This window comes from Thamnophis sirtalis, unplaced genomic scaffold (genome assembly GCF_051295495.1).
Source record: "Thamnophis sirtalis isolate CommonGarterSnake01/CBP01778 unplaced genomic scaffold, rThaSir2_p1.2 scaffold_4, whole genome shotgun sequence".
NCBI lineage: Eukaryota > Metazoa > Chordata > Lepidosauria > Squamata > Natricidae > Thamnophis > Thamnophis sirtalis.
In genome coordinates, this window is record NW_028261384.1 from 31,788,802 (window position 1) to 31,814,475 (window position 25,674).

Consider the following 25,674-nt stretch of genomic DNA (forward strand, 5'->3'; position numbering starts at 1 on the left):
CTGATGTTTGCTTTCATAAATAGAACAGGCAGATCAGCATTGCTTGGTGTTAAAATTATCTTTGGGCTTGCAGGCTAGCATGCTTTGGGAAACTTAAAACACCCATTGATGCATTTTATAAACACAGTGCTTGACCACCGAAAAGAAGCATGATAGAATCCCCTGAGGAAAACATGGGAGAAACCATTACACGGACTACAACAGCCAGGCTAATGAAAAAAGCTTTTTTGGAGGCTCTACAATCAAATGACTACAGGACTCTGGAAGAACTTTTGGCTCAAAAACAAATAGATGTGGACACAGTGTTTGAAGTAGAAGATGAGAATTTGCTCCTGGCCTCTTACAAACAAGGTAAAAAGCCATGGCAGTGTTTCAGCTTGTGAAATATTTGAGAAAACGTTAGCTATTGCATGCTATGAGTATTTGTCCTTTGTGGGTTTCATTGTATTCAATAACCCTTCAAATCAAATCTGATTAAGCTATATGCTTGAAGCAAAATCATTTATAGGGACAGTGTATGTGTGTGTATGTATATATATAAATTTTCATGGATGTCGGTATGCTGATCTTGTTGTATTTGTGTCTTTTCCCATGTAAGATTGAGATTGACCCCCACACACCCAGATTTATAAAAAGATGGCAGCTCCAACCATGCTTTAAGCCCAAAATCCAGCCTGAAGATGACGAGTGAGACCTCACCGAAACGTTGCCAAGACAATCTCAATCTTACATGGGAAAAGACCCGAATACAACAAGACCAGCATACCTATGTCGTTAAATAAATAAATAAATAAATAAATAAATACACACACATACACACACACACACATACATACACACACACACATACACACAAATAAATGGCTGTACCCAAAAATTTTAGAAAACCCTTAAGATACAACTTTTATAAAATGCAAACCATTGAAATTTGAAGTTGAACAAAACAGAGGAAGTTTTACTAGTGATAACACCAAGACATGAGGGAATTTTAGTCCTCAAGGATCTTTTTTCTGGTGACATTCCTGAGGAATATATAGAAAAATCCAAAGTATGTCAGTGACCAACAAATACAAATTTCTTGCTTTGGTTTGCCTGCTGCTTCGATCTTTGGAGTTTTGCTCTAGGTCATATTTAAAACAGCTTAGGAAGAAATGCAAGAACCAGTTTGGTGCAGTGGTTAAGCCATCAGGCTAGAAACAGAGAGATTGTGAATTCCATTCCCACTGTGGGCACAAAACAAATGGATGATCTTGAGCCAGTCATTCTCATTCAACCCTAGGAAGAAAGCAATGACAAGCCACTTCTGAAATCTTACCAAAAAATGAGAACTTGTTCTGGAGTCAAAGTTACAAGCATGCATGCATGCATGCGCGCGCACACACACACATCCACACAGACATACAGTACACAAGGAAAATCTGGTAAGAATAGAGAGCAGCAACATCACTACGATTACATAATGCACTCTAACATGCTTTCTGTAACATATACTTTCTGTAGCAAATGAAGTAAAAGGAATAGATGTAATTGAAGGTACTCTTACAATACAGTATGGAGTGTTACCTTCATTCATATGAACACACACATACAGGATCCCTAAAATACTTCTGTAGGATTATGAGCTTTGGAAAATACAGGGCAGACTACATATGCTCACTTAAATGATGTAATCAGGGGGGGAAGTGGATTTACAATGGAGCAATCACCCACCTTCTGAGATGCTACTCAACTACCTCTCTTATACAATGCATTTAAGAAATTTTTCAAGGTATGTTTTCCTTGAAAGCATTGACCTGATTCAGTTGGATCTGGCCCATTTTTAACTCAATCTCCCCCCTCCCAGCTTCTTCTACCATATCAAATATATATTGTCCTGTTTTCAGAAAAGTATCTTGCTGATTGAGAGCCAGACAGAATTCTGACATATTTTCTAGCATCTTAGCTTTGCTAAGTCCTCGACTTGCAACCGGCCCTAAGTTCTCGACTTACAACCTGCCGCAAGTCCTCAACGTATGACTGACAGCCGGCAACAGCTCGGCCGTGCTTGATTGGCTAAAGCATGGCTGGCTGAGCGCGGACTGTCTAAGGATTCCTGTTGGTCACCCTGCTTGACAGATCTAGTATAAATAGCTGTCAAGCAGGGTGAGGTGCTGAATCTCTGAACATAGTTGCTGTTGCCTGTTCTATTGAATAAATAGCTGTTCTACTTACCTCAGCTGCCTCACGCCTCTTCAATTAACTATGAATCTAACACTTGTGACAAGGGTGGGATGCTGAAGGTTCCAGCCTGAACAGCTATGAGAAAAGGAAACCCAATTAATTTCCTTTCCATCTACAAAAAAAAATTTTTTTACCTCAACTTCACTACAGCTATGGCTTCACTGCTGCCTTTTGCACCCTTTGGATCCACGAGCAAATCCTGGACTGGCTTTTTAGAGCTATTTGAGTGCTTCCTCATCGCAAATAATGATCACCAAGTACCGTCGGACCACAAATGCAGTTTTTTCCTAAGTTCATGCGGTCGCCAGATGTTTAACACGGCCAAGGCTCTCGCTTCGGTTTTGGCCGTGTATGAGCTCAACTGGAACACTCTAATCAGCAAGCTGAGGAACCACTATGCCCTGACTCCATCTAGAATAGTCCGCTGGTACGCTTTCAGGCAGTGCTTACAAAAAGACACTGAGATTGTAAGCCAATTCTTACAGTCTCTCAGAATGGCGGCTATTCAATGCGAATTCGTTGACCTTGACGATTCCTTGGTCAAGCAGTTCATCTGCGGGGTTCATAATCTTAGCCTGAAGCGGAGATTGCTCGCCTGGGCAGACATCACCCTACAGCAGGCGGTGGAAGAAGCTAGAGCTGCACCACTACCAACAACTGTTCGCTCCTCCACAGAGAACCTGCCTCATTGAAGAGCTGGTTCCCCTGGATGACCTGGAGGAGGACCAGGTAGACAGCCTCTGAGCTAAACCCAGATGGCTGCCACCTCAAACGGCCAGTCACGCTGCTGCAACCCCCTGTTTGGGCTGCGGTGGGAATCATGCCCACTCCGCTTGTCCCTTTAAAGCTGCTATTTGCCGCTGTTGCACGAAGAAAGGCCACCTCACCCAGGTATGTCTCCCTGCCGCCGACGCCTCAACCCAAGTATCGGCCACCGCTTCAGCCTTACTATTAGCTGTAGCAGCCCTGGAAGGACAACTGCTACACCATCACTAAAAATCCACCAGACGCCCCTGCAGTGTTGGTAAGCAAGGCATCGGCTGATTCCAAAAAGATAACCATGTCTCTGCTGATCAAAGAGTCGCCCTGCACCATGGAGGTGGACTTGGGATCCTCTCACTCCCTCCTCTTCTGGACTGTGCTGACCAAGTTGTGCCCTGCTATCTCCCGTGACCAGCTGATGCCGCCCGATATGACACTAAAAGACTACCAGGGGACTCAAATTCCCACCTTGGGCAGTTACTGTGTGTGGGTTGATTACGGGGATTTCCACTGGAAGCTTCCCATCTTGGTAGTTGGGAAGCCACTGCCTGCCCTCCTGGGGCTTGACTGGTTCCCTTCGCTGGGCCTATCACTCTTGGGGGTGCATCAAACCTTGGCCACTCCACCTACCATTGAGGATGTCATCTTTGATTTTGCTGACGTCGTTGACGGTAAGTTGGGGGAATATAAGGGTTCCCCAATCTCTTTGAATTTGGACCGCCAGGTTGCCCCTATAAGACTAACGGCTCACCGGGCTTCTTTTGCCTTGAGGCCGAAGGTTGATGCTGAGATAGACAAACTGTTGGCGCACGGAGTCCTGGAGCCCATCGACCACTCCAACTGGGAGATCCCCATAGTGGTCCCGGTAAGGCTGATGGGTCTATCAGGATCTGCGCTGACTATAAGTCGACCATCAACCTTGGCCTCCAGGCAAATCCATATCCAGTTCCTGTTGTGCAGCACCTGCTCCATTCCTAGGGGCATGGCTGCATATTTGCCAAACTGGATATGGCATAAGCCTATCAGCAGCTTCTGGTGGATGATGAGGCCGCCACTGCACAGACCATGGTCACCCACCAAGGGGCTTTCCATTGCCGCCAGCTTCAATTTGGCGTATCCAATGCCCCGGGGATCTTCCAGAGCTTCATGGAGTGCTTGCTTCATGGGCTCCTAGGCATAGTACACTACTTCAATGATGTCCTGATCACTGTCCACAGTCGATCAGGACTCATTGAAGTCCTCCAGAAGGTCCTCAAGTGTTTCAGGGGTGCGGGCTTGAAATTAAAACGCAGCAAATGTTCATTCACTGTGCCAAAGGTGGAATTCCTGGGTTTCTTAATAGATGCCCAGGGCATCCGCCCCAACCCCTCCAAAGTTGCTGCCTCTAAGGTGGAGCTGCAGGCATTCCTCGGCCTTCTGAATTTTTACATACCTTTTCTTCCGCATAAGGTGTCACTAGCCAAGCCACTGCATCAGTTGCTTTACTGATCCGTGGCCTGGTGCTGGGGCAGCCATGAGGCGCATGCATTTGCAGCTGTCAAAACCATGCTCACGTCAGCAGCTGTCTTAGTACAATACAGTGACAAACTGCCACTGACATTAGCATGTGACGCCTCGCCTTTTGGTCTGGGGGCAGTTCTGAACCATATACTCCCCAATGACTCAGAAGCCCCCATAGCTTTATATTCCCGGATGCTCCTCTCCGCTGAGAGGAACTACAGCCAGATCGACAAGGAGGCTCTGGCTGCCGTGTCCAGAATTAAAAAGTTTCACGACTACATATACGGCAATTTACTCTCTTCACTGACCACAAGCCTCTCCTTGGGCTTTTGGCTGGTGATCGTCCTACCCCTCCCATTCTCTCTCCTCGGATGACCTGCTGAATGGAATTCCTCATGGCGTATTCCTATACACTGCAGTACTGACTGGGCAAGCAGCTAGGGCCTGCCGATGCCCTCAGCCGCTGCCCACTTCCTACTATTGACCCTTACCCTGTTCCCTCCATTTCTGTACCCTCTATTGCCTCTCTGGACCTGCTGCTCACCTCCTCTAATGTGGTGGCCCACTCTATGGCTGACCCCATCCTTTCACTTGGGTTCAGAGAGGGTGGCCATTGGGAAAGGTCACCGAGGTTTTCTGCCCCTTTAAGACCTGCCAGATGGAGCTCTCCAGCCACAGCGGGTGCTCACTTTGGAGTGTCCGGGTCATCTTTCCCCCCTCCCTCCATCTTCTGGTGCTTGACCGCCTCCATAGGGATCACCCAGGCATAGCTCACATGAAGGCTTTGGGTTACAGCTATGTCTGTATGCCTTGCAACCTGGGGGCCCTTCCCTGCCTTTTCAGACCTAGTTTACACTAGGAACTTTTCTGGGGAACCAAAATGGGTGCCTGCCACCATCACTAGCACCAGCTCTGCGCATGTGCGAGACTAAGATGGCTGCGAGGCTCCGTCCGCTCTAAACTACCCGACGAAAAATGCCAAAAACACTGCGAGTAACAACTCTAATTTATATTATGAGAGGCTTGTTCGGGAGGCTTGAGATTCTGAGAACCCGGAAAGACCAGCTAGCGGTAGGGGTTACCTCTTTGGGGATAGCCCCGGACCGCAAAAGCTTCAGCGTTTTCAGTGGCTTCCATGCCGCCTGGCAGCGAGGAGGAGAATTTCGGCCTGGAAACGGCGACGGCGTTCTTCGGCGGCTCCGGCACTTATTTCATCTTTCAGCTTTGGCGGCCCGCGACGGGAGCGCCCTACGGCCGTGGGACCACCCCCAGGACCGTTCCCAAGTCACTCGGACGTTACGACCGCAGGCCGCGTGGTTTCTAGCGGTTCCAGCGGTCTTCGACCTGCCTCGCCCATATCAGCTGTCCGGCGGCGAGGAGAGGAGCCTCAGCTCGGTGGCAGCGGCATCGTCCTTTAGCGGCCTCATCGTCTGCCCTACTTCTCTACTCCGTCTGCCTGCAGTGGGGACGAGGAACGGGGGAGACCACCCTTGGATTTTACAGTCCTGGATGATCCCATCGGCTCTAGGGATTCCGGTGGTTCTCGGGCTGCCTCGGCCATTTTATGCTGAGGAAGCAAGTTTCATCTGGAGAACAGCGACGGTGTCCCCTGGCAATTACAACGCCTGCTCCATCTTTGTACCTTATTTATTTCTATTGGTGTACCTTTGGGAATCCCTCGGAGTGGCTTTACCCCCAGAAGGAAAACTTTGGACCCGGGCTGCGGGTGGACAGACGATGGCAGCATTGTGTGTTCGCACTGGACCCCCGCAGGACTTTTTAACCAACAAATTTGCAAAAGAAGAGAGGGGTTATAAGACACTCCCCCATATATTTCATCTGAACTATAACTGGTCCCTAGCCACTTTAACTCTGAACATTAAGAGCCAATTTTGCCATCCGAACTCGCACTTTTAAATTTAAATTTTAATCAACTGCGCAACTATTTTAGTTTCTTTCTTTTCTTTCATCTTTCTCTTCTTTCTTTGTATGGGATATGCATGGGATACGTATGAGATGAATGAATGTCCCACTTTTTTATTATTATATTGTTGTAAATTTTTGTGTATTTTAACTCTTACGTGGGGATTGTCTGGGGGAGTGCATGGGTATGTATGATTCGGAGGACCTGCCGGGAGAAGCGGGGGCCATGGGGGTGGTTGAGGGGACTAGAGACATGGGAGAGGGTCGGGGTATTACGGTCGTAACAGGGAGGGGCAGATACGGCGGGGACTTTAGGGCAGGCCATTACCGGGGAAGGAGGGTTCGCTACATTACAGAGATCCCTCCTTCCGGCCCTATGAGTCCCACTCCGAGACCAGATGGCGCAAGTAATCAGGACCCTGGACTCAGGCTGCTGTCGCTAAATGCCAGGTCTGTGGTACATAAAGCTCCTCTCGTCCGGGACTTAATTTTAGACGAGAGGGCAGACCTGGCATGTATTACTGAAACCTGGCTGGGCCCAGAGGGAGGAGTCCCCCTTGTAGAACTGTGCCCAGAAGGATTTCAGGTGCTGCACCAGCCGAGAGCCCAGGGAAGGGGTGGGGGTGTGGCCGTTGTTATCCGGGAGTCGTTAGTTCCTCGTAGGGTCCCTGCTCCGGAGCTTGTCGGGTGTGAGTCTCTGTTGATAAAGTTGGACCTCAAGGGTCAAGTGGGTTTGCTGTTAACGTACCTGCCTCCCAACAGCGTTGCAGCAGCCCTCCCCTCGCTCCTCGAGTCGGTAGCCGAGCTGGCAATTGAGTTCCCTAGGTTGATGGTCCTGGGGGACCTTAATTTGCCTTCGCTCGGTGAAAACTCTGATGGGGCGCAGGAGTTCATGGCTTCCATGACAGCCATGGGCTTGACCCAAGTAATTCGGGGCCCAACCCATTCGGCGGGTCACATGCTCGACCTCGTATTCCTCTCGGAGCAGTGGATTTGTGACCTTGGTCTGAGGGGTAACGACATCATACCCCTGTCGTGGTCAGACCACTGCCTACTGAGGCTCGACTTCCGGAGACCAAACCCCCACTGTAGGGAGGAGGAACTGACCAGGTGGTTCCGCCCCAGGCGACTTATGGAACCGTTAAGGTTCCAGACGGAGCTTGGGGTCATTCCTGATACTTTCGCCCACAGTCCGGTAGAGACTCTGGTTGCTGCTTGGCACTCGGCAGCATCGGAGGCCCTCGACCGGATTGCGCCACTACGGCCCCTCCGAGGCAGCGGATCCCGGAGACCCCCTTGGTTCACCGAGGAACTCCGGGAGATGAAGCGCCGGAGGAGATGCCTAGAGCACCGATGGAGGTCCGATAAGTCCGAATCGAACCGAGCAATGGTAACCACCTGCACCAAGGAATACACCAGGGCGCTTAGGGCAGCGAAAAGATCTCACATAGCCACCTTGGTTGCGTCCGCTGAGTCCCGCCCAGCCGCCCTGTTTAAGATAACCCGCTCCCTATTAAATAAAAGGGAAGCGGGGGAACCCTTGCAGGGCAGAGCTGAGGATTATGCCCAATTCTTAGCGGACAAAATTGCTCAGTTTCGGTCGGACTTGGACTCCATCCCCGCAGTTCCAGCCGAGGCACAAGAGGATCAAGTAGAACATCTCTGGGTTGAGTTTCAGGATGTTACCCCCAGGGATGTGGACAAGGCCATGAGGGCTGTAAGTGCCTCCACCTGCGTACTGGATCCGTGTCCCTCATGGCTGGTTACTAACAGCAGTGAGGTGTCACGAGGCTGGATCCAGGCGGTTGTAACCGCCTCTCTATGGGAGGGGAACTTTCCCGCCGCACTGAAAGCGGCAGTGGTGAGACCCCTCCTAAAGAAGCCATCTTGGATCCAGCTGTTCTTAATAACTATCGCCCAGTCTCCAACCTTCCCTTCCTTGGGAAGGTTGTTGAGAAGGTGGTGGCCTTCCAGCTCCAATGGTCCTTGGAGGAAGCAAACTATCTCGACCCCTTCCAGTCAGGCTTCAGACCCGGTTACAGCACAGAAACCGCTTTGGTCGCATTGACCGATGATCTCTGGAGAGCCAGAGATGGAGGATATTCCTCCATCCTGGTCCTCCTTGACCTCTCAGCGGCTTTCGATACCATCGACCATGGTATCCTTCTGCGACGACTGCGGGAGGTGGGAGTGGGAGGCACCGTGTTGCGGTGGTTCTCCTCCTACCTCTCGGACAGGTCGCAGTTGGTGTTAGTGTGGGGGCAGAGATCGTTCCCTAGGCCCCTAACATATGGGGTGCCTCAGGGCTCGGTCTTATCCCCCCTACTATTCAACATCTACATGAAACCGCTGGGAGTGATCATCCGTAGGCACGGGATCAGATACCATCAATATGCGGACGATACCCAGTTGTATCTGTCCGCCCCGTGCCAACTCAATGAAGCGGAAGACGTGATGAACCGAGGCCTTGAGGCCGTTATGGACTGGATGAGGGTTAACAAGCTTGTGCTCAACCCAGAAAAGACCGAGTGGCTGTTGTGTTTCCCTCCCAAAGATTCGACCAATATTCCATCACTCAGGCTGGGGGGTCAAATTTTACACCCCTCAGAGAGGGTTCGCAACTTGGGAGTCCTCCTGGATCCACAGGTATCGTTTGACCACCACCTGATGGCTGTGACCAGGGGGGCATTCGCCCAGGTTCGCCTGGTGCGCCAGTTGCGACCCTACCTGAATCGGGAGGCACTCACAACAGTCACTCGGGCCCTTGTGACCTCTAGGCTGGAATACTGCAATGTGCTCTACATGGGGCTGCCCTTGAAGAGCATCCGGCGACTTCAGCTAGTACAGAACGCGGCCGCGCAAGTGATTGTGGGTGCACCTCGGTTCACCCACATAACACCTATCCTCCGCGAGCTGCGCTGGCTACCTGTCGATCTCCGGATGCGCTTCAAGGTGCTATTAGTCACCCATAAAGCCCTGCATGGTAGTGGATCTGCGTACTTGAGAGACCGCCTTCTGCCAATTACCTCCCTGCGACCAATTAGATCTCATAGATTGGGCCTCCTCCGAACTCCATCGGCCAGCCAGTGCCGGCTGGCAACTACAAGGAGGAGGGCCTTCTCAGTAGTAGCCCCGACCCTTTGGAACGAACTCCCCGTGGAGATTCGTACCCTCACCACCGTCCAGGCCTTCCGCACAGCCCTTAAGAACTGGCTAGCCCGTCAGGCCTGGGGACAAGGATAGTTGCCCCTCCCGAATGATGAATGCATGTTGCGTATTACTTTTATTATATGTGTCTAAGTCATTGTTTGTATTTCCCCTCCCTGATTTTATGTGAGCCGCCCTGAGTCCCCTCAGGGAAAAGGGCGGCCTACAAATGTTAATAAACATAAACATCTACAAACACTACAGTAACCGGCCCCTGCTCTTACAGGATTGGATTCCCAGATGGCAGTGAGTGGCAGCACCATGTAGAACAACTAAGGCGCCAACTTCCACCTGAGGCCTTCTCACAATCAGGTCTCTCCTGCCTGGCTGCTACCCTCCAGCAGCATGCTCAAGTTCCACTTCAAACTGTTGTTCCACAGTTACATGGACTTCCGTATGAGGCATTCGCCCAATCGGGCCTCTCCTACCCAGCTACTGCCTCCCAGCATTCAACCTCTGCCCACATTCAACCTCTGTCTGCCATTTCACCACCCATCCTTCTTCTGCATGAGGCCTTCACCCAATCAGGCTTCTCCTACGTGGCCACTGCCTTCAAGCAGCCCTTCCCTTTCTCGCCTCCATCTGTCGCGCCACCACACCCGGACTTACCAGTTTTACCAAATCCATCTTCAAGGGTAGGCCCCAAAGATGTCACCCAGAGCTACACTTCCTTCAGGGAGGAACTACAAAAGGAACTTCTTCCCTTGTCGACGGCTCTGCTGCAATGTTCTGGGCGGGTCCGACACTGCCCACCTACTTAAGCGATTACACATGCGCCTTGTCCGTGCATGTGCCCTCACTAGGAGGGAAGGAGTGCTAAGTCCTCAACTTGCAATCAGCCCTAAAGTCCTCAACTTACAACTGACAGTCGGCAACAGCTCAGCCGCACCTGATTGGCTATAGCACGGCTGGCTGAGTGTGGGCTGTCTAAGCATTCCTATTGGTCGCCCTGCTTGACAGTTCTAGTATAAATAGCTGTCAAGCAGGGGCGAGGTGCTCAATCTCTGTACATAGTTGCTGTTGCCTGTTCTATTGAATAAATAGCTGTTCTACTTACCTCAGCTGCCTCACACCTCTTCAATTAATATGAATCTAATAGGCTTGTAAATAATTAACCTGTTTATGAGAAAAATTCTTTTATCATAATAACAGTTCTTCTATCATACTATTTGCTTCAATTTAAGTGTTTAAAAGGTGAAGCTTCCCCTCGCACTTATGTGCTAGTTGTTCCCGACTCTAGGGGGTGGTGCTCATCTTTGGCTTCAAAGCCAAAGGGCCAGCACTGTCCAAAGCCATCTCCGTAGTCATGTGGCTGGCATGACTAAATGCCAAAGGTGCACGGAACGCTGTTACCTTCCCACCCAAGGTGGTCCCTATTTTTCTACTTTCATTTTTATGTGCTTTCGAACTGCTAAGTTCGCAGAAGCTGAGGCAAGTAACGGGAGCTCACTCTATTACGCTAGGGATTCAAACTGCCAAACTACCGACCTTTCTGATCAACAAGATCAGTGTCTTAGCCACTGAGCCACTAGTTGAAGTACTACTCAACAGTTAAAGAGAAAACCATGTGACACAGTCATCTAAACTTAAAGCCTGTGGTGTACAGGTAATCCTTGACTTACAACAGTTCATTTAGTCACCAAAGTTACAAAGGCACTGAAAAGAATGACTTACGAACATTTTTCACACTTAAGATTGTTGTAGCATCCCCACGATCATGTGATCAAATTTCTTGAGGAAACACTCTTTCACTAGTCCAGAGGGAAGCACTCTGCTTTTCCAGTAGTCATCACCAATTCTTCACTTACAACTGAGTCATATTTACTACAATTTTGCAACTAACTCATATTTACTACAGTTGCAGTCTCCTGGGATCATATGATAACTTTTTGTGATCTTCTGACAAGCAAAGTCAATGGGGAAGCCAGGTTCACTTAACAATCATGTAACTAATTTAACAACTGTAGTGATTCACTTAATAACTGTAGCAAGAAAGGTAGTAAAATGGGGCAAAATCCATTTAGTAAATGTGTAATTTAGCAACAAAAAGTTGGGCTCTGTTATAGGTGTAAGTCGAGAACTACCTGTATCTTATAATTCATCCTTTAAGATATTGGATCAAAAACCAACCACTGGTCACTCTAATTTGTTTGTGTTGATTGGAAATGGAAAGCATAGTGTTACCCCAAAGGATAATTAATATAGATAATTTAGCTCTTTATCATGAAGGTACAATACTGTATCTTATACCACTGCCTCACTGCCTAATGATCAATTTTGGTTTCTTGGTTTTTCTTCCATATATTTGAATAATTTCACTGTTGCACAATTTTTATACTGTCTTTTCTGAGATGGATAATAAATATTGCTCCTTTTATAGTATACCACTGTGTTTCTTTGGAATTAGTGCAGAGAATTAGGAAGCCCTTCTATTTCTTCTCTGTTGACTTGTTGGCTCACTTGCATATCATCCTGGTCACTGGGCAAAAATACTTGAATATGAAGACATCTTCATGTATGTCTCAAGTTTCAGGATATGTACACAAGAGCTCTGTGTGCACAGCAGAATAACATGGAACTTGGTTAAGGACAACCCTTTATAAACACATAAAATAAGTTCCAATGCGTAGTCTAATTATATTGCAACCTACAGGCTAATCACTTTTATACTAATCAGTAATTGGAAGATTTTGGAAAGCTGTCATACAATTGCTTTAGTTTGTTTTCTCCAATTGAAACAGGATATTGGATGCCTAGTTATAAACTGCAGCATTCCTGGGCGACAGGATTACATTTATCTGTTCTGTATGGACATCTGGAGAGTCTGACAGTCCTGCTGAAGCACAAAGCAACCATCAACTGCAGACCCAATGGGAAAGCAGCAATCCACATAGCATGTGAAGTTGCCAATCTGGATTGTATCAATATACTCTGCAGCCATGGAGCAAAAATCAACTGCTATTCATTGAGTGGGCTTGCACCCCTGCATTATTGTACTACAAAGTTATCTATGCCTTGTGCACAACAGTTAATTTGGAAAGGTAAGTTCAGTTGCATAAAAACAGTCATAATTTGAAGCTGCTGGGACAGAACTGCACAAATTATCATGGAGACCCAGTTGCACAGAAATATTGAACAAGTTCTGGTGTCTTCATAAATTTGTTTTTAAAATGTGAGTATGGATTTGATTTCAAACAGCATAGTATGCTTCTTACCTCTGTTCCTCAAGGACACAATCCCTCCAAATTAGTTTATCAATGATCAAATTGCACATTATGTTCTTTACGATGATATAGTAGAGTTTGCTCCACTAGAAGGCAAAATGAAGTTGCTACCTCAATTGGCATATAAAGTGGAATTGGGGCAGCTATAATAACTCACCTTCCCTCCCGTTCAGTGGTGGGTTCCTACTGATTTGGACCGGTTCAGCCCAACCGGTAGTGGTTTGGTGGCCTGAGTCGCTGGAACTGGCAGTGGCCCAAGCCAGCCACGCCCCCGAACCAGTTCTCAGGATTGTTTTTTGCTTCTGTTTGCTCTTGTTTTTCGCTTCTGTGCTAGTGCAGAACAATTTTTTAGCACTGCGCGTGTAAAGTGCACCCATGAACAAACCGGCAGTAGTCCCTGCCTGAACCCACCCTTGCTCCTATTGGTAGGTAAAACTGTGAGTGTGCTACATCATTTGTCTTCAGACAAATTAGCTGAATAAGTGGCTTACTGCCAATACTCAAACAAGTTTAACTGCTAGGCAATTGCTAATATATATTTTAATGAAAGGAAGGCACCATTTCTTTTCTCTTTTACAGGCCACTCAATATTATTGGCTAGCTTAGATGACTTTAATGCTGCTAGCCTTTCTCAAAGTGTGACTTCCACATTGCTTGAACTTTACAGCCCATCATTTCTAGCCTGTGAATCTGCAAGGTAGTTGTGTTGAATTCTGATAATGTTAATATTTAGGATTAGGATTAGGATTTATTTCATTTATATGCCGCCCTTTCCCCCGAAGGGGACTCAGGGTGGCTCACAACTCAGTCAAGGGAAAGGAGGTACAAACAGGGAATAAAAAGGCAAACAAACAATACACAATTTAAAACACACAACAACCATACCATTCGAGAAGGGGGGCAGAAGTTCTTTAGCCCCAGGCCTGGCGGAATAGCCAGGTTTTAAGGGCTTTGCGGAAGGCCTGGAGGGTGGTGAGGGTTCGAATCTCCATGGGGATTTAACTTTAGAAGATAGCAGTAACCAGAGATGAATCAAGTGCTCCAAAATATTTTGCTCAAAAAAAAAAAAAAGCTACACTTTTTAATATTCTCTGTGGGTGTGTGAAATGCAAAGCAAAAATAAAACTAAGAAAACAAAAACCATCAGGCTTTCCGCAAAGCCGTTAAGACCTGGCTGTTCCGGCAGGCCTGGGGCTGATGAGTTCCCAGCCCCACTCGAATTGCTGATTGTTGTGTGGTTTTAACTTGTCTTTGTATCCTGTCTTGTTCCGTTGTTTTTGTATCCCCCCTTCCCCATATGTCTGTTCGCCGCCCTGAGTCCCTCCGGGAATAGGGCGGCATACAAGTCTAATAAATGGAATGGAATGGAATATTGAAAGTGGAGAAATTGTCTTCACCTCAACAGAACACCAGACCTAATATAAACTTGTCAATTTTCACTTACTCTGAGGGCTTTTTGAGACTTAAAGATAAAGGTTTCCCCTGTCCAGTAATGGCCAACTCTAGGGGGCATGGTCATCACTGTTTCCTAGCCATGAAAGCCACTGTTGTCTGAAGATACTAGTGTGGTCATGTGGCCAGCATGACTATATGCTAAACGTTATTACCTTCCCACCAAAATGGTGCCTACTTATCTACTTAATATTTTCATGCTTTTGAACTGCTAGGTTGGCAGGAGCTAGGGCAAGAATGGAACTCACCCTGCCATGTAGTGCTTGGGTCTCAAACTGCCAATCTTCCAATAATTGAACCCAGTGTTTTAACTTTTATATCATTATGCTCCCTTCCTGGGACTTAGGCGACTGAAATGTTTTCCCATTTTCCTCATCAAGGTTGCTTATAAATCGATTTCCCAGGCATAAAATTCTAAAAAGTAAGTCTTAAAAGAAATAGGAAAAAAATAAATGAATAAAATGGATTGAAGCTGATTGCAGAGAATAGTAAACGGTTAGGTGAATAAAAAAAAATACTAAATGTACTATCTTGCAAATCTGTGATAAATAATAGATTAGACGAAAAAAAATCTGTCATGGTATCATGAGACTTTATGATCTGGAATCCGTTTGTTTAGTGGATGGATTACTAGCTCAAAAAGGAATATATTTAAAAGTGTTAATGTATATATTAATACAGATTTTCCTGCTGAGAGATACTGCTTACTGAATTGGATAAAGGACAAATTAATGATGTCATCTTTACTTTTCATGAAGTTAATAAAGTTCTTCCCATGTCCTGCTATTATCAATAATCAGGGGAATTTTTTTCCAATATGATGAATACTTTGTTGGCCAAATGTATTTATACTATTATGATTAGATTAGACTGTATCTGTGAAGTATCCTGAAAACATGGAATGTAGACAACCTTTTAGTTAGGCCATCTGATCAAGTAAAAGAAATCTTAGCTGGTTAATGCTGTCATATTAGTTGGATTGATTTTTCAATTTATATGTGCAGTGTAGCACATATATGTTTATCACACAATTTTGGAATCACCCATTTTGTTTAGATGCAGCCCAAACTGCTTTCATTTTAAGTTATTCTGCTCAGTAAAGAAACATATATTTGGAACCGGGATTTTGAGTGGGTATTTTGAATGGACGTAGGATTATTTTCTCCCATCTGTGGAATTAATTGCTCACTCATGCAACTCGCTTTGTTTATGGACACGGAACGGTAAAGTGAACTACAGATAATTCCCTTTAGTTTCAGGTCTTTCAAGCCTGGATCAAGTTGCCCTGGATCATGTTCTAGGTTGACTTAGAAAAGAATTAAAGCAGTATAATGAGTTCTAACCTCAGGGTTTCTATAGGTTTTTCCCACTATGGCTGCTGTTTCCCCAGGCAAGTACATTAAGTTAAGAAATAACAGAAAATTAGAAAGTTAACAACATGCCATTTTTAGGATGGGATGAATTCATTGAAATCTTTTTTCCTGCCTCCAGTACCCAAAATCCCTTTTAATTTTGTCACCTGTTTAAACAACCAGCATACCAACTTAAAACTGCAAAATACTGGAAAGCAGCAAAAAATTTGGATTTTCTGTATCTCTTGTTTTTCTTTTCTTTTCTGCGCCTTCATATCAGTATTTAGTCCTAGCAACTTTGCTTGGCGGGGTTTTTTATAAGTGGTTTGGCATTGTTTTCCTCCTAAGACTAACAAAGGATAACTGGTTTTGCTCAAGGTCACCCAGCTGGCTTTGTACTTATATCAGAACTACAGTTCATGGCCTCCTGATTTTTACCATTATACCAAACCAGCTCATTTGGATTTTTTCAGTCCAAATAGAATAGAACAGAATAGAATTCTTTATTGGCCAAGTGTGATTGGGCACACAAGAAATTTGTCTTTTATGTATATGCTCAGTGTAATTAAAAAGACAAGATACATTCGTCAAGAATCATAAGGTACAACACTTAATGATAGTCATAGGGTACAAATAAGCAATCAGGAAACAATATAAATTGTAAGGATACAAACAACAAATTTACAGTCCTGCAGTCATAAGTGGGAGGAGATGGGTAATAGGAACGATGAGAAGAGTAATAGTAATGTAGTGAATAGTTTGACAATCGTGAGGGAATTATTTTTTTAACAGTTAAAAACTCTGTTAAAAAACTGTTCTTGTGTCTAGTTGTCTTGGTCTGCAGTGTTCCATAGCATTGTTTTAGTTTTAGTTTAGTTTTAGTTTTATTAGTATTTGTAGGCCGCCCTTTTCCCTGAGGGGACTCAGGGCGGCTCACACAAAACCGGGAAGGGGGAATACAAACATAAGATAAGAACATATAATAAAATAGTAGGCAACATACATTCATCATTCGGGAGGGGTAACTATCCTTATCCCCAGGCCTGACGGGTGAGCCAGTTCTTCAAGGCTATGCGGAAGGCTTGGACGGTGGAGAGGGTACGAATCTCCACGGGGAGCTCGTTCCAAAAGGTCGGGGCTACTGCTGAGAAGGCCCTCCTCCTTGTAGTTGCCAGCCGACACTGGCTGGCCGATGGAATGCGGAGGAGGCCTAATCTATGGGATCTTATAGGTCGCAGGGATGTAATTGGCAGAAGGCGGTCTCTCAAGTATCCAGATCCACTGCCATGTAGGGCTTTATGGGTGACTAATAGCACCTTGAAGCGCATCCGGAGATCGACAGGTAGCCAGCGCAGCTCGCGGAGGATAGGTGTTATGCGGGTGAATCGAGGTGCACCCGCAATCACTCGCGCGGCTGCGTTCTGCACTAGCTGAAGTTGCCGGATGCTCTTCAAGGGCAGCCCCATGTAGAGCACATTGCAGTATTCCAGCCTAGAGGTCACAAGGGCCCGAGTGACTGTTGTGAGAGCCTCCCGATTCAGGTAGGGTCGCAACTGGCGCACCAGGCGAACCTGGGCGAATGCCCCCCTGGTCACAGCCGTTAAGTGGTGGTCAAATGACAGCTGTGGATCCAGGAGGACTCCCAAGTTGCGAACCCTCTCTGAGGGGTATAAAATTTGACCCCCCCAGCCTGAGTGGTGGAATATTAGTCAAATCTTTGGGAGGAAAACACAACAGCCACTCGGTCTTTTCTGGGTTGAGCACGAGCTTGTTAACCCTCATCCAGTCCATGACGGCCTCAAGGCCCCGGCTCATCATGTCTACCGCTTCATTGAGTTGGCACGGGGCGGACAGATACAATTGAGTATCGTCCGCATATTGATGGTATCTAATCCCGTGCCTGCGGATGATCTCTCCCAGCGGTTTCATGTAGATGTTGAATAGTAGGGGGGATAAGACCGAGCCCTGAGGCACCCCATAATTTAGGGGCCTAGGGGACGATCTCTGCCCCCCCACTAACACCGACTGCGACCTGTCCGAGAGGTAGGAGGAGAACCACCGTAGCACGGTGCCTCCCACTCCCACCTCCCGCAGTCGTCGCAGAAGGATACCATGGTCGATGGTATCGAAAGCCGCTGAGAGGTCAAGGAGGACCAGGATGGAGGAATGTCCTTCATCTCTGGCTCTCCAGAGATCATCAATCAATGCGACCAAAGCGGTTTCTGTGCTGTAACCGGGTCTGAAGCCTGACTGGAAGGGGTCTAGATAGTTTGCTTCCTCCAAGGACCGTTGGAGCTGGAAGGCCACCACCTTCTCAACAACCTTCCCCAAGAAGGGAAGGTTGGAGACTGGACGATAGCTATTAAGAACAGCTGGATCCAAGGATGGTTTCTTCAGGAGGGGTCTCACCACCGCCGCTTTCAGTGCGGCAGGGAAGTTCCCCTCCCGAAGGGAGGCGGTTACTACCGCCTGGATCCAGCCTCGTGTCACCTCACTGCAGTTAGTAACCAGCCATGAGGGACACGGATCCAGAACACAGGTGGAGGTACTTACAGCTCTCATGGCCTTGTCCACATCCCCGGGGGTAACGTCCTGAAACTCAACCCAGAGCTGTTCTACTTGGTCCCCCTGTGCCTCGGCTGGAACTGCGGGTGTGGAGTCCAAGTCCGACCGAAACCGAGCAATTTTGTCCGCTAAGAATTGGGCATACTCTTCAGCTCTGCCCTGCAAGGGTTCCCCCGCTTCCCTTTTGTTCAATAGGGAGCGGGTTATCCTAAACAGGGCGGCTGGACGGGACTCAGCGGATGCAACCAGGGTGGCTATGTGAGATCTTTTTTTGAAGGTAGGAGTTGAAACAATTTATGTCCAGGATGCGAGGGGTTTTTAAATAATTTCATGGCCCTCTTTCTGACTCGTGCAGTGTACAGGTCCTCAATGGAAGGCAGATTGGCAGTAATTGTTTTTTCTGCAGTTCTGATTATCCTCTGACGTCTGTGTCTGTCTTGTTGGGTTGCAGAATCAAACCAGACAGTTATGTTGGTACAAATGACAGACTCAATAATTCCTCTGTAGAACTGCATCAGCTCCTTGGGCAGTTTGAGCTTCCTGAGTTGGCACATAAAGAATGTTCTTTGTTCTTCGCTTTTTTGATGATGTTTTTGATGTTAGGTGTCTATTTTATGTCGTGAGATATGATAGAACCTAGAAATTTGAAAGTCTCTACTGTTGATATTGTGTTGTCTAGTACTGTAAGAGGTGGTAGTATGGTAGGGTTTCTCCTAAAGTCTACTACCATTTCTACGTTTTAGCAATAGCAATAGCAGTTAGACTTATATACCGCTTCATAGGGCTTTCAGCCCTCTCTAAGCGGTTTACAGAGTCAGCATATCGCCCCCACAGTCTGGGTCCTCATTTCACCCACCTTGGAAGGATGGAAGGCTGAGTCAACCTTGAGCCGGTGAGATTAGAGCCACTGAACTGCAGATAGCAGTCAGTTGAAGTGGCCCGCAGTACTGCACCCTAATCACTGCACCACCTCAGCTCTTTTGAGTGCCCAATGATATCCAATGCAATCGTAATCCTAAATGAAGGTGATAACAATGGAGCTTTCGCAAAGCTTACAAGGTGGGAAATAATTCTGCTACATAGGCATGGATTGTTCACTTGATGGGACTGTTACTTCAATGGAAAAAGCCACCAAAAGAAAGTTCTTGTAGGAAACTCCATATGACTTATGGTACATTTATTTATTTAAGAAAATTTATAGGTCCTTCCACTTACTCTCAGTAATTCTTCGTGGCTTATAAACGCATACACCAAAAGACCCACCCAAAAAAAAAAAAGCAATAACCCCTACCCTGTGGAAACAACAGTCAATCAAATAAGTCAATTGATGGGGTTTCTGAGACCTATTGGAAAAACCAGGTCTTCAGGGCTTGCGAAAAAGTATTAATGTGGGAGTCAACCTAATCTCTGCAGCAGTGGTGGTATTCAGCCAGTTTGGACCAGTTCAAATGAGCCACTAGTGCCGACCTGTGGGTGGGCTTGCTCATCCACCCTGCTCTATGTCATCCTATTTAGCCACATTTTCTAAGATGCGTGCATGTATGCAAGCCCCACACACAAGCAAAGCACATGCATGGAAGGTGCGGGTAGTCACAGTTTTGGTGTGTAGAAAACCAGTGGTAAAATTATGTGAAACCCACCTTTGCTCTGCAGGTATGATGTTCTAAAGAGAGGGAGACACCATGGAAAATGTCTGGGTTCTGCCTGATATACCTCCTTAAGAAAGAGCATAACTACTGCATAATCTGCAATTGCGCAAACTCCCTTTTGCCATAACTGCCACCTGCTCCTTAAGCAGGTGTTGTGAGTCCAGGAAAACCCACAAAGCTCTCTGAGCTAGATTGTTTTCTCACAGACATTTCATTATCCAAACTAGATAACATCATCTAGTTTCAATCTGTCGTTCCTGATCCAGCTCTTACTAGCCTCCAATCACTGTGAGAGGAAATCAGGGCAGAGGTGGGTTGCTGCCAATTCAGCCTGGATCAGGCGAGCCAGTAGTAGCAGTGGCAGGAGGCTCCGCCTACCTGCCTGAATACTTCTGCGCATGTGCAGAAGCATTGCTCTTGGGAGCAAATGCACACAGGAACGCGCCCGTTTACCAGTAGTAAAAAAATTAACAACCCACCTCTGGGTCAAGGCATTCCTAGCCATTTCTTTCAGTTTACTTGTTTGTTTGCTATACAAACAAAGCTGCTACTTTTAAAAATACTCAGAAATGTTAGCAAGTTCAAATATTGTAACAGGATAGTTAGCTAGTAGCTAGAAGACAAAAACCTATCATATCAGTAGTTTTGCATTGCATTGTCAATCTATACATTTCTAAATCCAATCCAAGCTTAAATTAAGTTTGAAGGTTCTGAATGTCCATATTCCCTAAGACCATCTTTCTAAACCTATATGTAATTAGATTTTAATGCCATATTCAGAGGCATTTCCCTAAATCTCCCTATTAAAGGGAGTGACTTTTTGAATAAAAAACTATCTGATATTTTTTTTAAAAACCCACATAATTTTACTCTTTATGGTTTTCAGCATCTCTGGTGTTTTTCTGATGTTTTTATATATTCATGATGATTTGTTTTTGTTGCTGTAGAGTATCAATGCTCTGCCATTCCATCCCATTCTCCCCCCCTTTCCTTTGTGATTTATATTCAAACAGGTGCAGATGTAAATATAAGATCAAACAATCAAGATGAAGAAACACCCCTTCATACAGTTGCCCGTTGTGGCATCCCTGAAATGGTAGCCTTCTACGTAGAACAAGGAGCTGTAGTTGATGGTGCAAATGCCCACCGAGAAACACCGTTGTCCTGTGCTGTTTACTGGGCCCTTAATGGCAAGGAGCAAACCTATAGTACAGATCACCACCTCATCTGTCGGATGCTCCTTGACTACAAGGCTGATGTTAATTCACGGGATGAAGATTTCAGGACCCCCCTCCACAAGGCAGCCTGGAATTGTGATCATGTACTACTAAACATGTTGCTTGAGGCAGGTGCTGAGGCCAACTTGATGGATGATAATGGGTGTGCCCCCTTGCAATATGTCCTGAAAGTGACAGAAGTGCGCCCTAGTGCTCAGCCTGAAATCTGTTATCAGCTGCTTCTGAATCACGGAGCTGCCAGGATATATCCACCACAATTCCATAAGGTGAAAAGGGGAAGATGGTGCATGCTAAACTAATTATGTAGAGCAGGGGAGGGGAACGATGGCCCATTTATTACTTTTGGACTTCAACTCCCAGAGGCAGCATGACTGGCTCAAGAAATCTGGGAGTTGATGTCCACAAGTCATAAACGGGCCATTGTTTCCCCCATCTCTGATGTAAAGGAATACAGTACCAGGATGGGATGGAGGATTATCTCTTTAAAAATATGGTCCAATTAAATTTAAATATCTGATTGCAGAGCAACAGAATCCTAGAGATGTGATCTTGGTTTGGAATATGATATTGCAAATTCTCATCAGATGTCTGCAATGTGGATCCTGTGATGTCAGATCACAGGTCAATAGTTGTTTTTAAATCACAATGCAGGCCAGGCATTGTGGCAGAAAAAAAATCTTAGAATGGCTAACTTTGTCAGAAATGTCTTCCCCCCCCCCCCTCTTAAAACATGTATCCCGGTAAACAAACATACATGGGCTAAATAAGAGAAAGCTTCTTGACTTTCACCAATTTTATTATAGAATGAGAATTCTGTAAGATAGCCATAATTGTTTCATTATATTTAAAAACTTAACAAAGAAAGACAGCAATAACACATCTTTTGTTACTTATTCCAATGCTATTTTTCTAAAGTTTTCTACAAACAATTTATATGTGGAATATATATATATGGATTTTCTATATGCAAGAAATGCATGCCACTTATAAGAGAAAACTGGTCTGAGTTAAAGTTTAGCAGCAACGTGAATCTTTCTTAACCCAGTTCAACATCTTAATTGAAATATGAGTCAAGATAGCACAAATTGAAAAGTCCATCCTTTTCTGACAATTTTTCATAATTTGAATATTACTTATTGCTACTACAGAGGTGGTATTTAGCCGGTATTCTCTGGTTCGGACGAACCGGTAGTGGCGGCTATGGGAGGCTCCACCCGCCCACCCAACCCCAACGTAATGTGCGAACACTGCGCATGCGCAAATGTAGTGTGTGCACTCACATTTGCAAACCAATAGGGAAGGTAAGTGAATCCCACCACTGGGCTACTCTATATGTATAAGTGTGCCCAAATCTATACTTTGCAAACAGAAGTGTGAAGTAAGGTGTAGATATGCAGGTGCCAAATCATAGCATAGCTGCTTTTGGGACTACTTGCAACAAGTATTTTCTCTTTAGCTATGAGGTACAGAAGCTGCAGTATAAAATTAAAGTGGGAAAATTCCTGGTGTGCTAAATTCTCCACCAGGTGTAGAATCTATGACTCTACAGCAGTGGTTCCCAAACTTGGCAACTTTAAGACTTGTGGACTTCAACTCCCAGAATTCTCCAGCTGGAGAATTGTGGGAGTTGAAGTCCACAAGTCTTAAAGTTGCCAAGTTTGGGAACCACTGCTCTACAGAATACAGGTAGTCCTCGATTTACAACAGTTCATTTAGTGACCATTGAAAGTTATAATGACCCTGAAAAAAAGTTATTTATGACCATTTTTCTCACTTATGACTGTTGCACCATCCCCATGGCCACATGATCAAAATTCAGATGCTTGACAATTGAGTCATATTTAAGACTTTCGTAAGTATTATGACAGATCATAAGTAGGCCTGGGAAAGTCCAGCACTTCAAACAGTTGCCTAATGAAGCAGTCGTAATTCGAGGACTACCTGAGCTCTGTCCATCCAAAAGTGGGTTTCTGCCGGTTTGGCCTGGATTGGGCAAAAAGGTAGTGGCAGCGGTGGGAGGCCCCACCCACCTACCTAGATGCTTCTGTGCATGCGCAGAAGTGTCATGTATGAGGTGCTCGCACGCGCACAAACAAACCAGTAGTAAAAAAAATGGAAACCCACCACTGTGGATCCACATGGGGTCATGTGATTAGCTTCTGCAACCTTCTGACAAGCAAAGACAATGGAGAAAGCAGATTTACTTAACAACTAACTAACTTAAGTGTTATTAAGTTAACAACTGCAGTGATTCACTTAACAACTATAGCAAGAAAGGTCAGAAAATGGGGCAAAATTAACTTAACAAATGTTTTGCTTAGCAACAGAAATTTGGGACTCAATTGTGGTCATAATTTGAGGACTACCTGTACATAGAGACATAACATCAATGACAGGCTTCTTAGAGAAAGATAGTTTGCTACAGGCACTGGAAAACACTAGTACCTTTAATTTTCCCCAGTAAAAGAGCTGAAATGAATATAGCTATTATTTAAGGTTGGAATAATCCTATCAGTTAGCATTTTTAAAAGATTAGATTTGGAGCAGGATGGCGGCAAAAGGCTGTCATGATGGCCATGACCATGTAATCAAGACTCACCACTTATCAATGCAGATTGAAGGTGTCAGTTACAAGATCATGGTGACCATTTCAGCTTCTTTGACCTTATATATACAGATAAAGGCCGCAAAATGGCTTTCGGGAGAACAGTGACATCTATTGGGTAGTGATATGTTTCTGCTTATAGGTGTTGCAAGCTTGTTGTTCCTATCCCAGAGCAGTTGAGGTTATTGTGAATACATATGAACATATCAGGTGCACAACAAAATGGAGAACAGCTATACCTGATGATCTCTTTGAGGTAAGTAGTTTAAAAATACCCAACTAAATTAAGGGCAGTGAAGTCATTCATTGCATTAGGCCATAAAGTTGGTGTGTTTTTTAATTTTACCTTAGCATGATGTGTAAACCTAGCCAGGGTGATTCAGAATTCATGCTTTTAGCTTTGGAACTGGGATAAGTAAACCCGATCCTTAAAGAAAATACAATTTTTGTGTCTTCGTTGAAAGGAATATTTTGCAGAAGACAAATATTGGCAACCTAAAATAAAAGTTCTATACATTTATTTTATTTATTTTCAATTTTTTTAAAACTCTAGCTATCCTCTAGCAACTCAAAGCAATATGCATAGTACTCTCTTCTATAATTTGATTCTGGCCAAGTTAACCTGTCAACTAGGCAGTCATAAAAATATTGTTGATTTAAAGCCAGCCAGTTGTTTTTCTGGGGTCCAGAGAACTTAGATATGCGAAAACAAACTTATTCAGCCCATATTCTTCCACCACTCTTGTCCCCCTATGTGAGGGGGACAAAATCCTTCCTCTTCTCATCCAGTCAATATTAAAAAAATAAAGGGGCCAAAGAAAAGTTTAATGATAACTGCCAGGCACTTGAAAAAATAAAAGACAAAGGTTTAGCCAAAAGATATTGTGGGAGAGAGGGTAGCGGTGCTATCGGTATTAAATTCCCAGGTGCAGTCAGTTGTATATTTGTTCTTGGGCAGATTCTATTTTGCTGAATTTGGAGGCATGAGAAGAAGATTATATATTTAAATAGCGAAGAAGAAGAACAAGAAGATTATATATTAAAATAAAGATATAGAGAGCCTAGAAAGTAAAAATTGTTGGCGCCAGCAAGAGATAATGGCAAAGCTTGGCACATTTTCTTCCAGTGCTTTTGTGCATTGAAGAAAGATACTAACTTCAAACATATTTTGTTTTGTCTTTGCAGACTTACAGAAATTTCTATGAGTCCCTTTTTGAAGCATGTGCAAATACACCAAGATCACTAAAACATTTAGCCAGATGTGCTATTCGAAGAATATTGCTCCATAAATGTCACAAAGGAATCCCTTTACTTTTAATTCCATCAATACTAAAAAGGTATTTACTTTTAGAGCCAGAAGGAATAATATATTAAGATGTGTAAGAGACATTTTCTGATAATTTAATTTAAAAGTGTTAGGATTTTATTCCCATAGGAGAAGATAAAAGCAAGATTTCTGTGACAGCACCAGCAGAAAACAGAACTAATATTTCCTACATGAATTTTTATATATATAAATATATATATATCATTACTGAACCTTGAACACAGGTAAAATATTTCAATCCTAGCAGTTTACAGAAGCACAATAAATGAAATGAAAGAACTAAGAAAATACTTCTAAGGAAAGAGAGAGAAAAAGTTCAACATGTGGGAAATTATTAGTTATCTCCACCTGGTGGCTTCTGAATGTTCCATATCACCATGGCCATATTGCATTAATATTGCAGTTATAGGACTTGTAGTCCAAAATGCTGAGGCAACAACAGTCATGCAAGACTATTGTTACGAATGAAGGCAAATATACATGTCCCAGGATAAAGTTGTAGGATCCAATTAGTTGGTCACCGGGACCAGAGATTTTGTCTTCCAAACTTTTGGACTTGTGCTGGACCCATCTTCAGGGAACTTCTCTATAGCTCCAGCAAGAATCTGAAAGCTCGGAAGAAAAAACCTCTGATCCTGGTAACTATTCCA

At 45.0% G+C, this 25,674-nt stretch overlaps 1 protein-coding gene across 1 annotated transcript; it reads left to right on the top strand.

Annotated features, from left to right (window-relative positions):
• ASB4 (ankyrin repeat and SOCS box containing 4) lies at window positions 1-25,350 on the top strand. The gene is made up of 5 exons (XM_014060108.2): window positions 1-351; window positions 12,354-12,653; window positions 20,868-21,358; window positions 23,840-23,953; window positions 24,883-25,350. Exons 1-5 carry the CDS (start codon window positions 150-152, stop codon window positions 25,069-25,071), a joined length of 1,296 nt encoding a protein of 431 aa, XP_013915583.2. The 5' UTR covers window positions 1-149; the 3' UTR covers window positions 25,072-25,350.
• The last annotated feature ends 324 nt before the right edge of the window (window positions 25,351-25,674 follow it).